Source organism: Acanthaster planci, linkage group LG06 (genome assembly GCF_054643075.1).
Source record: "Acanthaster planci isolate LZ-2023a linkage group LG06, COTS_SCS, whole genome shotgun sequence".
Classification (NCBI taxonomy): Eukaryota; Metazoa; Echinodermata; class Asteroidea; order Valvatida; family Acanthasteridae; genus Acanthaster; species Acanthaster planci.
Genome location: NC_141782.1, coordinates 5754572 through 5770095, shown reverse-complemented (window position 1 = coordinate 5770095; position 15524 = coordinate 5754572). Strand labels below are relative to the sequence as shown.

The following is a 15524-nucleotide window of genomic DNA, read 5'->3' as shown; positions in this document are numbered from 1 at the left end:
AAGACACATTTGGCTATGGGTTTTGCCCTTACACTGACATACATTAATTAACACTGTATTCTCGTCAGATGTAGCAGCAGGTAAGGTACTGCAAAATCATTTTCCAAGATGTACTTTGGGGAGATGTTAATTTTTGATCACTGGTTTTACCCTTTGTGACTTAGACCAGCAAGCTGACCCAGGCAAGCTCAGTGGTCCAGTGGTTAAGACACCTGCACTAGTAAGCAGGAGGTCATGGGTTTGAGTCCCACCTGAGACAGCATGTGATTTGTTCACAAACTCTCGGATAAGTACTAAGAATGCCGCATTAATTAATATATGTCAATATAACGGCAAAACCTGTCATTAAAAATTAATATATCCCCGACACAAAGTACATCTTGAAAACATACATTTGCATTATTTTACTTCATGTCTTTTTTTGCACATTCAGTTCTTTGGGTGGCATTAACTACACTAAACATCGTATTTGTTACTTAAATAAACTTTAAAAATTGTTTTAAACAATTCAACATAGTACTTCTGGCCTCGACAAGAAAATCCTGTTGATTCCTGTCCTCAAAACTTCATTTGTTAGGGATAGTGATTGCTTTTTCATTTCTTTTTTTTTTTTATTTGACCTAATGTAGAAATAGAGACAATTAACAACTTTTACAATTTATGAATACATGCTGCTGCAACATTCTTTGATGCGATGTAATGTAACTGGATACCAAAATACATGTACATTCTTCAAGTGTCAGCTAGTGTCTGCTTGATCCTGACTTATCTGCAATATCTGTAATCTAAATTCAGTACTCTTTCTCTTATTTGCCTAGACAATTGACAAGGTTCATGATGCCAGCAAACTGCTTTGCACAAGTGAGAAGTTTGTGTCAATCCTTGAACATGTTCTCGCTGTTGGAAATTTCATCAACAGTGGGTCAGCCCAAGGGGTCTCCATGGGCTTCAGACTGACTTCATTACCAAAGGTGAGATATTACAATACTCAAAATGTTTTATATTTCTGCAGAGTTCTAACTTAACCACTATACTATGTTTACATGGTCATTCAAAGCATAATATATACTTTGCTAGAGTTGAGGAAGATATTTTCACATACGTTTGCTTCTATTTTAAACCACTTCACAACCAGTGAGTAGGATGAGTTATGCCCCCTTCAGACCTTAGCTTTCAGTTGACAGATTGTACTGAAACCTTGCATAGATTCAACATACCAGTGCATTGTACATCTTAACAATTTCATTAAAATTGAAGTATGAAGTTTCCCACCAAATTGTTAGCATTTCATTCTATCCCACTTTTCCTGTGTACTGTCATTAAAAACATTTTGTGGATATTCTTTGTTTAATGTCTGCGGGTGTTCTTTTCAGTGAAGATGAGACCATACCCCTCGTATCAGGTGAATTAAATTGTTTTTCACATTTAAAGAATTTCATTTCTTGTGAGTAATACTTATTGTTACACTTCTGATAACTCAAAAATATACTGTGCTCTTTTAAGTGAAGATGAGACCATACCCCTTGTATGCACACACAAATTGCATATGTCTTCCCGGGTTCATCAGACCAATGCTTGATTATGACATTACACAGGATTATGAGTTTGATGATGATATAATAATATAATAATACTATACGATAATAAATTCGGTACTTACATTTACAATGACAGTGAGGAATTGTGGGGAAAGATAACATGAAATTAAAAGAAGCAAAAAAAACCAGTGTGATAAAAAGGCAGAAATACATTAGGAAAGAAAGAAATTAAGCCGTGTATTGGGAAACTAAAAATAGTTTGAAAGAGGCCTTGAATCAACACAAAGACAACTGTGTTTTCGAAGCCTTGTCAAGACCGTTCCACAAGCATGGCCCCTGAAATCTAAGTGTTCTAAAAGTGTATGCTGTGCGGGTGAAAGGAATGTAAAGATTGTTACGAGACCAAGCACTGTGCCCAGCAGATTACAATTACATACAGAATTATGCCAACGTTGGAAGAGAGGTAAGCGAGGTCAACTGTTTGTTAAATCCAGGCAATGTGGTCTTCGTTCTTCAGTTCCTAAGTTGATTGTTTCAAATATGCTGCATCTCTACAATTAGATGGATGTACTTAACTCAAACATAGTGGATTTATTTTTAGTAAAACCTTATTAGGCAAGTCTTACCCTAGTTCAGCAATGAAACCTTTTGGTTTTAGTATTTACAGGCAGGATTGATCACCAGACATTGCAGGAAAGAGCCAAGGCAGTAGTATTTGTTTCCTGATTAACAATTCATCTCGTCTTCTAGCTTACCAGCTGATCTTGAGCAAATTACTATTAGATGTCAGCCATATTACTTGGCCCGTGAATTTAGCTGTGTGATCATGACTATTGTGCACAAGCTCACACAGCTACAGCTATTAAGAATCTCAGTACTATAATTTCTCACTATTAATCTACCTACTAGATGCATAGACTATGGAAATGTTGAAGGTGATATTAATCGGGCTAATCTTCAATTAATAACACAAGAACTTAAGTGTTCCAAGCTGGTGACTTCAACAATTCACCTTTGGTCTGAGTTGAATGCTGGTAATAAGCTACACGGTTGTTCTATGGTCACTACTTGGGATGTTTTCAAGGTCAGTGCTGTTTATCTCAATGAATACTCTGATATGGTGAGTGGGTATGTCAAGAACTGTCTGCCAACAAAGATTATTACTCAGTACCCCAATTCAAAGTCATGGTTCGATAACAGCGTATTTGTGATAAGGTTAGAGCAAAGGATATTGTGTACAAAAAGAAATCTGTGGACCTGGTGCCTATAAAAGGGCAAAGTACGTCCTGGAAAAGAGAATCAGTGATGCTAAACGTACATATCATCAGCTTTTAGAGAACCACTGTAACATCATTCAGGATCTCTGGGTGGGTGTTCGGAATATCACAAATTGCAAGCAAAATGCGCAAATAATGGACACTGCTGATGTTACACTGCCCTATCGCCAGATCAAATTCTACATTCGCTTTGACAGTAATAGTTTTGAGTTTCGGTCACTGAGCGTAGCGGCAGCTGACATTTGAAAGCAGGAGCCGCCATTCACAATAGAGCTGGGATATGTTGTGCAAGTCTTACCAGGTCTGAATGTGCGGAAAGCTGCTGGACCAGACCAGATCATGCCACGCCTTTTACTTGCTGATGTTCTTGCCGACATCTTTAACTGGTGGTTTATCATAGCCAAACTACCAGTGTCTTTCAAGAATCTAATTATTGTTCCAGAGTCAAAAAAGAAACTGATAATTTCCTTGAATGATTATGTGACCAATGGCTTAATATTGTTACTGACATCAAGTACTGTCACTTTTAAAATGCTCTGAATCAAACCATCTTTATCTTGAAGGTTGATAAAACTAAAGAAATGATAATTGACTTTGTACAAATAATGGTCGAATAATCCAGTTGTAATCAAAAGAAGAAATGTAGAAGTTGTAGATTGTTTTAAGTTGCTGAGTGCATTTATAAGAATACCCTTGTCAAGTCAGGTATCTGGAAATTTGAAAAAGGCTCAACAATTGATGTAGTTTTATGTAGCATGAAATCGTTTGGCGTGGTTACATGTACTTTGATTAATTTTTATAGATGTGTTGGGAAACGACTTCCATGCATAGCTTCATGTATACACTGCACATTGAGGCACATTTCCATGTCGTGAAAGACACTACTGGGAGCAGTTTGGGAAATGGGCGTGGCCCCATTCTCTCGGGTTCTAATGTTTTGCATCAGATAAAAGATATGGCAGTAGATCCCTCACATAAGGTTGTTGAAGCATGGAATCCAACACTACATTGAAACAACCCGACTAAAAAGAAACCAGCTCGGGTTTCACCAATCCAGAAGGATCGGTTTTTGTTCATATGGGACGTTGTATGATATTTATTCCCCCGAGGGAGGTACATTCCATGGCATGTAATGTTCGCGCTCCTCCAGACATGTAGGAGGGGAAAACTGTGCTACTACAGGGGAAGCATAGTGAGGTTCTTGACAGTGAAGTGACGTCACTGTCAGGTGACCCCGGTCTGAGTAGTGGTTTAAGGATTTATGATTCATGTGAGATTGTGCAACGAAACTGGGTAAATGTTCTTGTTGCTAATATGGGAGCACAAATGTTTCCATTCCACTTCACACTCAGGTGGCTTCCCTCAGTTAAGTTTTCCCCACCCTACACCTGGAATGTGGTATGGAGGGTAGTGAGTTAAAGGTTTCTGTAAATAGGATACTTGCCCCGTCAGATAGGGACTACTATGACAGTGTACCGGATGAGCAAGTTTCTCAGGAGTCAGATTCGGTGTTAGGGGTATATGAAACAAGAAGTCTACAATGCATATATTTGCTGATGGAGGCTTGTATCAGTTGCCACCAGGGTTGAGTTTGTAGTCATGTGATTTGAGTGGTGATGATCTTGATCGAGTGGTGCAGTTGGTTCAAAGGTATGACAATGTCTTTTCTAAGGGACCACTTGATTTAGGTACAAGAGATTAAGTTCCACACAAGATTCAAACCGCAGATGACATCCCAGTAAGCCACCTTATTGTAGAATACCTCCGCAGTATGTTGGTGAAGTGAAAGAGCTTCTTCAAAAGTTCTTGGAACAAGATATCATCCAGAAGAGCAGAAGTCCATATGCTAACCCCATAGTACTATTGAAGAAATGGAATGGGACCATCTGAATGTGCAAAGACTCCAGGAAGCTGAATGCTAAAACAGTGCGTGATGCTTTTCCTCTGCCGCGAGTTGCTACCTTCAGTAGGCAAAAGTAAGCATGTGGTTAGTCAAAAGAGTTTTGAGTGGATGACAGAAGCTGAAGGTGCATTTAATAGGTTGAAGCAACACTAACAGGAGCTCCAGTGTTGAGTTACCCTGATTTCAGCAAGCCATTTGTACTGGAAATAGATGCCTCTCTTAAGGGATTAGGGACTTGCCTCACGCAAGAAGATGAGTAAATGAGGCGGCATCCAGTGGCTAACACCAGCAGGGGGCTTAGGGGCGTTGAACATAATTATCCTGATTACAGTTCATTTTAGAGCTTCTTGCATTAAAGTGGGCAGTTGTCAATAAATTTTACCTCATTTGGTTACTGTTCACAATGTACACAGATCATAACCCCCTTGCACACTTAGAGACAGCCAAACTCGGGGCATGCGAGATGAGATGGGTAGCTCAGCTTTCTTCCTTTAATTTTGAAGTGAAGTTTAGGTCAGGGGTGAGGAACAAGTGTGCTGATGCCCTTAGTAGGTATCCTGGTCACTGTCAGTGTTCATTCATTGATGTCAAACAGGTCTTCCAGTCTCTGGCACTCTCAAGTGCGATCCCAATTCGGGCGGACACAGAGTACTGCCTTTGAGTCCATTCCCAGGAAGCACACAGTTGGGCCGGATCAGCCCAGTGTGTTTCTGTCATGTTTTTTTTTTACCAGCTAAAAGCCTCGCAAAAGGAGCACCCGGAATTGGGAGTTGTCTGGAAGCGCTGGGATGCTGAGTGGCACCCAGGAGAACCAGTCACCGACGTAAGTGTCAAGACACTGGAACTGAAAGCATGGTTGTGCAGTGGCCACATTTTGTGGAGCAGAATGGAGTCCTCTGCCATCAGGTTAATGATCCATTGCATGGAGAGTTATTTCAGATGTTATTGCCTCGTTCCTCAGGTGATGCAGAGTTGTCATGATGGATAAGGACACCAGGGTGTTACCAGAACTTGTCGACTCCTCAGGAGGCAAGTGTATTGGCCCAACATGGCCACCATGGTATGCCGCTATATTGGCCAGTGTAGGCAGTGTATTACCGCTAAGGCTGCAGAACCTACACCCAAACTACCCATGCGTCACTTGCTTGTGGTTAGACCACTGGAGGTAGTCGCAATTGATTTTGTGAAAGTTGACGGGGGAAAGGTGGCTATGAAGATGTTTTGGATATCACAGATGTATACACAAGATTTGTGCAGGCTGTGCCCTGTAAAGGTCAGCTTGCTATCACTGTTGCAAGGGTCCTTGTGCAAAATTGGTTCACCCGGTGATCAGGGAAGAAATTTTGAGGGGGGGTTATTAGGGAACTCTGCGTGCTGTATGGCGTAACAAAATCTAGGATGACCCCCTACTATGCGGAAGGGAATGCACAAGTGGAGCGTTTTAACAGAACGTTGTTTAGGTTAATCAAATTTCGAAGCAAATGGGACAGTCATAAATGGCCTGATATGTTAGCTCACTTGGTGTTTGTTTGCAACACTACGCTACATTGCGCGATGGGAGAGACACCATATACCCTCATGTTTGGGAGGGATCGACTAATACCAATAGATCAGATGCTTGGGAAAACAGACAGTGATTAGAGACAAGACTTTGTGAAAGAACAGGCACAGTTAATTGGCAGGTCACAGGAACTAGTCTGTGATAGGGTAGCAAATACCAGCAGTCGCAATAAAGCTACTGATGATTCCAAAGCAAACGCTGAACCAATTTGCATTGGTACACAAGTATTGCGGAAGAAATGTCCGTTCCGAGGGCTGCTCAAGTTGGCAAATGCATATGAAAGCAATTCCTACATAGTTGGCGTCAATGAGCATGGTGATGTTTACCATATCAGACTCCTGTTGGGAGTGGATCAAAAGACGGTCCACAGGAAATTGTTACAGGTTTGTCCTCCAGAATTTGTGGATGCTAGTATGCATAGTGAGTCGGATGACTCCGACTGAGATTTTATTCAGCCAGTCACTGATTCTCCAGAGCAGACTCCGGGTTCAGTCCCTGTACCAGATGGCTAAAAGAAGGTAGGGAGCCTTGTAGGAATGTAGAGCCTATTCGGAGGTCCAATAGAAGCACACATGGCCTTTCACCTACTAAGGTCAGCTGTAGGCTGGAAGAAGTGAGTGGTGGGTCTGGGCACCCCGTGGCTAGCTGAAGGCTATGTCGGCTGACTGTGTGGGAAGGTCTTGGGGTATCCAGCTTCCTTCTAGTGGCCCCAGCTGGATAGCACCACAGTGCCTCAATCCACCGCCGGTTAATGTTTAACTTTAGATTAATAGATTTACATGTAATTGAAGGGCAAAGTGTATTGGTGCACTCTGTTGTTTATGTAATTGTTCCTTAATGCTTTTTGTATTGTTTGGGCATTGTTATGTCAAAGGCCTGAAGAACGAAGATGGTTTGTTTGTGAATGTAAAATTAGAAAGGAGTACCGTTCCCATCACATGTGTGGGAGAAGGGGGGCTTACTTTCAGGAGAACCCAGGCCAACCCAGAGAGATATTTAAGGCTGATGAGGGGGGCTGAACCCTGAGTGCTGATATTTGATATGGGCACTCATGATTTGTGCTCACCTGTCATGAATCCCACGGAGCTGTACTCAATCTATGGTGAAACTGTGCATTGTTTATCAAAAGAAGATATTAATCCTGAAGTATTAGTCTCTCTGCCAGTACTACCTATTTTTCCTTGAACAGTTCAATAGCCGAGTGGAGGAGTTCAATAACAAACTAGACGCAGTGGTTGTTACAGCAACAACCACAGAGCTGTTACAGATTTCACATTGTTTAATGGGGACAAATAAAATATAAAAAAAGATTAATAAAACAAAAACACAAGGTAACGCCATCATGACGTCATCAATCTGGAATAATTCTTGTATCAGCGTCTTTGTTGGCTGTAACTGAAAATGATTACAGATGTTAAAGTTACCACAGTGATGTTTTGTAAACATGTACACAGTCAATGGGCTAAAAACACATGCAGACAAAAATGCTTCTTTAAGTGTGTGTCATGTGATTTGCGGTCAAACTGAACAAAAATTATGAAATATTACTTGATATTTTAACTCTTTTGTATATTTGTAATCGAACGAAAGGGAAAATTTAGCCTGATTTCTCTTTCCTTCTCATAGTAATCTTAAGCTGAAGATGAGGACTACTCAGTCATTAGTTTTAAGTAGAAAAACATGTACACAACCTATGGAGAAACCTGCAGCTTTAATCTCATGTCACTTGACTCCTGATTGGAACACCATGACAATTTTATTTTGACAGCCCCATGGATTGTTGGAGTATCTATGCTCCCAATACAAAGTCACTCAGATGTATGAAAGCACCAGTCTTTGACTTTAGAAAAACGTGTACAAAACCTATGGAGAAAAATTAAATATTCAAAATTCAGTAATAAGTCATGTGTTAAACCCTCTCAAACTGTTATGCAAAGAATCTTGACCTAACATCCATCCAGACAGGTAGAGAAAAGTGTCGAAATCTGGCTGTTGAAAAAAGTGTACAAAACCTATGGGGGAAAATGAAATATTAAAAAATCAATAAAAACAAACCAGTTGATGACCTCATGATGACATCATCAATTAAGCCGAAAATTGTTATCAAAGTCTTGGTTGGCTGTAACTTTGATGGTGATCAAACATCTTGAAGTTACCCAAATTGTGGCTTGACAATGTGTTCAAAGTGAACAGGATTAAATAAATATTGAAAACTCAATACCGGTACTAAATAATATGATGACGTCATCATGACGTCATTTATTTGAAATGATTCTTGTTTCTGGGTCTTTGTTGTTAATCACTTTGATAACTATCAAAGATCGCGAATGCTTCAAAATGGTGGCTTGAAAATTTGTACAAGGTCAATGGCTTTAGATATTGAAATTCAATAATAAATCTGATGATGACATCATTTAATTGAATGACCTATTCAATTACAAAAAATGTTGTGACAGGGTCTGTGTTGGTTATCACTTTGATAACAATCAAACATCGCAAAATTACGAAAAATCCCAGTGCAGAAAAACTGCACCTTTAAATTCAAGTCATGTGATTTGCATTTAAACTGAAACATTTTTATAAAATATTACTTGATATTCTGACTCTTGGGTATATTTCAAATCAAACGAAGACCCAAACAAATACGATTTCTCTTTGTTTCTCATAGTAATCTTCAGTTGAAGTTAATGACTACTCACTCATCAAAATCAATAAACGTGTGTAAGAACAAAAACATATACAAAATGTATGGAGAAAAACTGCAGCCCTAACCTCATGTCACGTGACCCTTGATGATGGTATTATGACAATTTTGTTCTGGTACCCTCTCTTAGTTGTGGACTACGAGGGAATGCAAATATCAAATCAATTGGATTGACCAGGGAGCCGAAGTCTGGCTGTTGAAAATTTTTACGAAACCTATTGGGAAAAATTAAATATTCAAAAATCAATATAAAATAAGGTGATGACATCATCATGACATCATCCCTTTGCAATAAATCTTTCATTGGGGTCTTTGTTGGCTATCACTTTGGCAACAATCAAACATCTTTAAATTACCAAAATTACAAAGTCAATGGGCTATGAACACATTTGCAGAAACACTGTCATGTCAAGTTATTTGCGCTTAAACTGAACAATTTCTATGAAATATTACTTCATATTCGGACTCTTAGGCATATTTCAAATCAAATAACAGGCTGTAAAGTACCCGATATCTCTTTCGTTTTTAAAGTAATCTTGAGTCGAAGTAAAGGACTACCCTTAACTTGTGTTAATTAGAAAAACGTGTACAAAATGTATGGGGGAGAAATAAAATATTCAAAAATCAAAATAAAATAAGGTGATGACGTCATCATGACATCATAAATTATGCTTTGCCGGCTGTAACTTTGATGACGAATGAAGATCACCAAGTAACCAAAATTGCCTGGAAAACATGTACAAAGTCAATGGGCTAAAATAAATATGTAAAAATCTACAATAAATAACTTGGTGACGTCATAACAATGTAATTATTTGACTAGTGTCTTTGCCTTAAGGTCTGTGTTTGGTGTAACTTTGATAAGGATCAAACGTAGTCAAGTTACCAAAACGAAGCCTTGAAAATGTGTACAAAGTCAATGGGCTGAAATAAATATTAAAAATTCAATAAAAAATCACTTGATGACATCATCATGACGTCATTGTTCTATGCACATCTTTGAACTAATGTTGTTAAATGATATAAGTTTGATGAAGATCTGAAATTGCAATAGGACCCAAGTCAATGGCAGAAGAAACATGCACAAAACAAATGGGCTTTTGGTCAGAAGAGAAAGAAGAAGAATCTAGAGCTTATCTATATATAACAGGTTTGCCCTTACCCAACGTATATTAGGGCAAACTTGTCATATATAATTAACATCTCCCCAACGCAAAAATACATCTTGAAAATAGTTCGCGGTACCCGCTGCTTCATTTGACTCGGACCGGCCAGCCGACCCCGGCAAGCTCGGTGGTCGAGTGGTTAAGACATCTTCACTAGTAAGCAGGAGGTCGTGGGTTCGAGTCCCACCCGAGTAAGCTTGTGAGGTTTTTTTCGCAAGCTTTCGGACAAGCACTGAGCATACAGTGCTTATTAATATACGTTGGCTAAGGGCAAACCTGTTATATATAATTAACATCTCCCCAACGCAAAAATACATCTTGAAAAAAGAGCTTATCTGTCTGTTTGCTAACAGAACAGAGGGCTTTTTTGCATACTTTTTACATTTGAACAACTAAGGCATCACACATCAAGTCATCAAGTCTTTTAAGTTATCTGCAAAGTTTCAACCTGATAGAACTTCAGGAGATATTGGGCTTTAAACAGTGCACCTTTAATGTCACGTGACTTGTCTCCTGATGACGTCATAATCACATCAGATCAAACATCCTCTAAAGCACTCCCTTTTCAAGATATCTGCAAGGACATGTACTTCGGGTTATATGGGGCTATAAAGAGTGCACCTTTAATGTCACGTGACTTGTCTCCTCATGGGGTCATCATCACATAAGGTCAACTTTCCTCTAAAGCACTCTCTATTCAAGATATCTGCAAGATTTGAACCCAATCGGGCATGTACTTCAGGAGATACAGGGCCTCAAAGAGTGTATTCTCAGTTGACATCGGTCTGCAAACCCAGCCATATTTGTATAATCATAAATATGCATTGTCACTCTACAAAAAAATCTTTGATAATATCTGACATAGCAATAATTAATTGGACATTTCACATTTTCTGTGTACAAAATTTAAGAAAAAAGATTGCAGGACCACTATAGATGACATCTGTTGCACTATCCTGATCATTTTGGTGCAAAAATTAATTTCACTTTCGATAACTGTGATTAGAAGTTGTACTGTATGATATACACCTCAAAAGTACTGTGACATTCTTTGGCAAAAGACACCATGTGGGATCTGCAAGTTAACCACTTCCAGCCGGGGGCTCTGGTACCGGAGCCATAGGCCTTATATTTGGGGCGGAGACTCCAAAATCGGAACTTTACTATAAAAAAAAGACAGTTGCTGGGCGTTTCTTAAAAAGTTTGGGGCTGTCAGTTAAAAAGTTTAGGCCATCATTGGCCGGTGAATTGTGACTTTTTTTATAGCCGGGGTGACCGAACTTCTTTTATAGCCGGGGTGACCGAACTTATTTTATAGCCGGGGTGACCGAACTTATCAAAGCCTTGAATAAAAGTACGAGCGCCTGAGAGCTGCTGGGCACTGCCAATCAATTCCTGTATTCTTTCAGCGCAGAGCGCTGCAATTAGCGGAGGTAATCCGTGTATTGTTTTGCAGAGCGCATTTGTTCGCGCTGCTGGGCCCTTGCAGGGGCTTATCGCCGCACTGCACCGAAGACAAAGCGCGGGCTGTGCGGGCTCATTATGCACCTGCGCCCCATGAATGACCCGGCCCGGGCACTGCTAGCCGTTGCCACGTTAACTGACAGGGCACGGCCCTCGCTGCTTGAGAATAAAAACGCCGTGCAGTGTTCACGTGTGTTCATATTGGGTATCGTGTTATTTAGAGTACAGACAACATGGCTGAAGTTATATCCGGAGTCCAGTTCTTCCAGCGAAAGCGAGTTTTATCTGAGTTCAGACGAAGTTTCTTTGTCTTTTTCATCACCGCCGTCACCTGCTTAAGTACAGTCAAGTACAGAAATTGACAGTGATGTACCCTTGGCGGTATATGCCAAGCACAAGAGACAGTCCCGTACAAAGACCGCCGCGTCTACCAGCAGCAGTGCCGCACCGTTCCGGTGGACAGATGAAGACAGTACACCGCTGAAGTACGGCTTCACCGGTAATGGTGGTGCTGTCGATCCCCGCCTGCATCGCAGCTCGACCTGCAGTGAAGCCTTTGAACTGTTTTTTGACGACGTTCTCTACAACAAGATAGTGCAAGAGAGAAACCGGTATGCCATGCAGAGGCCCGCTACGACATCGGCGCACATGCGATCATGGACTGATCTGAACACTAGAGAACTGAAGGCCTTTCTGGGCCTTTGCATAATGACGGGCATTGCGAAGCACCCCACCCTTCATAGCTTCTGGTCCACTGACCCACTACTGAAGATGAGCCTATTCCCGTCCGTCATGCCCCGAGATCGCTTCCTTGCCATCCTGCAGTCCCTGCACTTCAACGATAACACCGCCATGCCAGATGACTGCACCGACCGCCTCTTCAAAGTGCGCCCAGTCGTCGACCATCTTACTCAGAAGTTTGCCACTGTCTACGTTCCTCAACGGAACATTTCCGTCGACGACTTCCTGCTGAAGTTTTATGGGCATCTCCTCTTCGCTACCTACAACCCCAGAAAGAGGGCCTGCTTCGGCATCAAGATGTACAAGTTGTGCCAGAGCACCGGGAGTGCCGCCGGGTACTGCTACAACTTCAAAATCTACACCGGCCAAAGTAAAGGAGACCTCCCAGCAACTACACAAGTGGTGATGGACCTGGTGAACGACCTAAGTGGTAAGGGCTACAACCTTGCCCTCGACCGGGCCTTCAGCAGTCCCGATTTGTTTCGACGACTTCACAACCAGAAGTTCAACGTCGTCAGCACCGTCATGGGGAACAGAAAAGGGATGCCGAAAGACCTGCAGTCCGTCAAGCTGAAGCAGGGCGAAACAGTGTCCCGGTCGGCCGACCTGGGTGTCAGCGGTTCTCTCCTGGCCATGGTGTGGCGAGACAAGCGCAACATCCGTATGCTCTCCACCATGCATACGGCAGACATCCGTGGCACCGGCAAGCAAGACAGGACAGGGCAGGAAAAGCAGAAACCGACCTGTGTCATCGAGTACAACGCCCTGATGGGGGGCGTTGACAAGAGCAACCAACTAGCGGCAAACCATCGAGCAACTAGTAAGTCCCTCAAGTGGTACAAGAAGCTCTTCTTCTACCTGCTTGACTTGATGCTGGTGAACAGCTACGCCGTGTACCTGGCCGTTGGTCACTGCCTCTCCTTCCTCGACTACCGCTTGAGTCTTGTCCGTGAGCTGCTGTTCGACGAGCCCTTGCCCGAGTACCGCCCTCAGCATGATACTCCACCATTCACCAACTCCCGCTTTGTTGGCCGACACTTCCCCATGGACTTTGAGAGGACCAGCTATGGTGACTTCTGCTACCGGCGGTGTGTCCTCTGTGCTTCCCGTGGTCTGCGAAAGAAGACACACTTCGAGTGCGACACGTGCCACCAGCCCCTTTGCGTCGCCCCCTGCTTCAAGGAGTACCATACTGTCCACTAATTGACACTTTGAACAATTATTTTCATGGACATTTTCATTGACATTATATTTTGTGTTTTTCATGTGTGTTTTGACTTGATGCCCCACTTATCTAGTGTAAAACAATATGTCATTTCTGGTGGTTTTACTAGGTGGTCATAGTTTCAACCTTTGAAAAAAATGACAAAAAAGACAAAGTTTCTGGAACGTACTGCTTTGAGGATGTAGTATTTTCATCTCTGGAAAAAGTGGCACATTTCCTTGTAATGGTTTTACTAGGTGGACATATTTTCAGCCTTTGAAAAAAATGACAAAAAAGACAAAGTTTCTGGGAAGTACTGCTTTGAGGATGTAGTATTTTCATCTCTTGAAAAAGTGGCACATTTTCTTGTAATGGTTTTACTAGGTGGTCATATTTTCAGCCTTTGAAAAAAAATGACAAAAAAGACAAGGTTTCTGGAACGTACTGCTTTGAGGATGTAGTATTTTCATCTCTTGAAAAAGTGGCACATTTCCTTGTAATGGTTTTACTAGGTCATGTTTTCAACCTTTGAAAAGAATGACAAAAAAAGACAAAGTTTCTGGAAAGTACTTTTTATTCCTTGCACCGGTGTTTGATTTTTATTTGATTAGAAAGAGTGGAAATTTATTTTACTACTTTTATGAGTTCGACTACTTCAATGAGAAAAGAAAACACAAGAGAAATGACAAGAAGAAAATAAGAGAAAAAGAAGTTCTCTCCAAATATTTGTCTGTGTGTGTATTTCTATGTGTGCTTTATTTTATTGGTTTCTAAATTTTACTTGAAATTGTTTGGGAAATAAAGTTTGGGAAGGGAAATATCTTACACTATGGGAGGGAAAATGAACAAGTTGGGAGATAAAATATGAGAGTGGTTTGGGGGGGATATAAGTTTGGTAGATGGGAAAATATATAACAGAAAATAACCCCAATAGCTTCAAAAAATAGCGAAAGTTACACGCAGCAGCGCCACGAAAAAGACACACTTTTAGACCCCTTTTGTTACAGCATGAATTCATTTGTCCGTCATTGCCCGCACTCACTGAACAGTTGACCAAGCCCAGTGCACGTGCACAGCTTCCCATTCACTCAAGCCCAGTGCACGTGCACAGCTTCCCATTCACTCACCGCATATTACACGTTGAGGTCTTGACCGTCAATCGCTCCACATAGCAACACGGCAGCATAGCAACGCACTGGGCCAAGGCCCGGAACAAACGAGCCCTTATGTAACGCACACAATGGGGGCTCTACACAGAGCTGGCGGCGTGGCCGCAAAACCGAAGGGTCAATAGAGGTTGCTTGTGAGGGCTAGACTTGCCACGGGACACCCATTTTATGGGGTTTAGGCGTTCAGAAAAAAAGATATGAATTTTTTAAGATTTTTGAAAAACGAAAATATGAAAAAAAACGCCCGGCAGCGCATGTAATGGTTAAAAAAAGCACCCGGCAGCAAATGGTTAAGGGTCTGATGTTGTCATTGACTTCATTAACTTTACTGTTTAGGGTGCAGGGCTTAATACGTTCCCACGAAGATCATAAGGTGTCATGCCCCTTTTTTAATCAACCAAAAAGTAGAATCCAGGCAAATTTAATAACATTTGACATTTTGATAATGCCAATTATGTCCGTTATGCAAAAAGTGATTGTTCATGATGTCATCACTAAGTGAGCTCAATAATAATATTTGCCAAAAGCACTTCCTCTCCAAGATATAAGCAGGGTTTCAACCCAACACTAACACTGGAAAACTAATTCCGTTGAAAAAAACTTAACGCCTTTTACCAGTTTTAAACAATAAGCCTACTTCCAGTTCCAGGACCATCTTTGCATAAGGGTTGTTCACTGACATAAGTTTGATGAAGATCCGAAGTTGCTAAGGGACCCAAGTCGTGGGCAGAAAAAACATGCACAAAACAAATGGTATTTGGGTCAGAAGAAAAAGAAACGAGAGGTTCTGTGTCTGT

General features: G+C 41.2%; 1 protein-coding gene across 8 annotated transcripts in view; it reads left to right on the top strand.

Annotated features, from left to right (window-relative positions):
• LOC110987750 (uncharacterized) overlaps positions 1–15524 on the top strand; it is a 523067-nt gene that overhangs the window by 391274 nt on the left and 116269 nt on the right. For all 8 annotated transcript variants that reach the window (XR_015425693.1, XM_087138265.1, XM_087138261.1 and 5 more), the window contains one exon: positions 819–971. Coding sequence is in view for 7 of the 8 variants with exons in the window: in XM_087138265.1 (XP_086994391.1) it covers positions 819–971 (153 nt within the window). In the remaining variant the exon portion in view is untranslated. The remainder of the gene's footprint in view (positions 1–818; positions 972–15524) is intronic.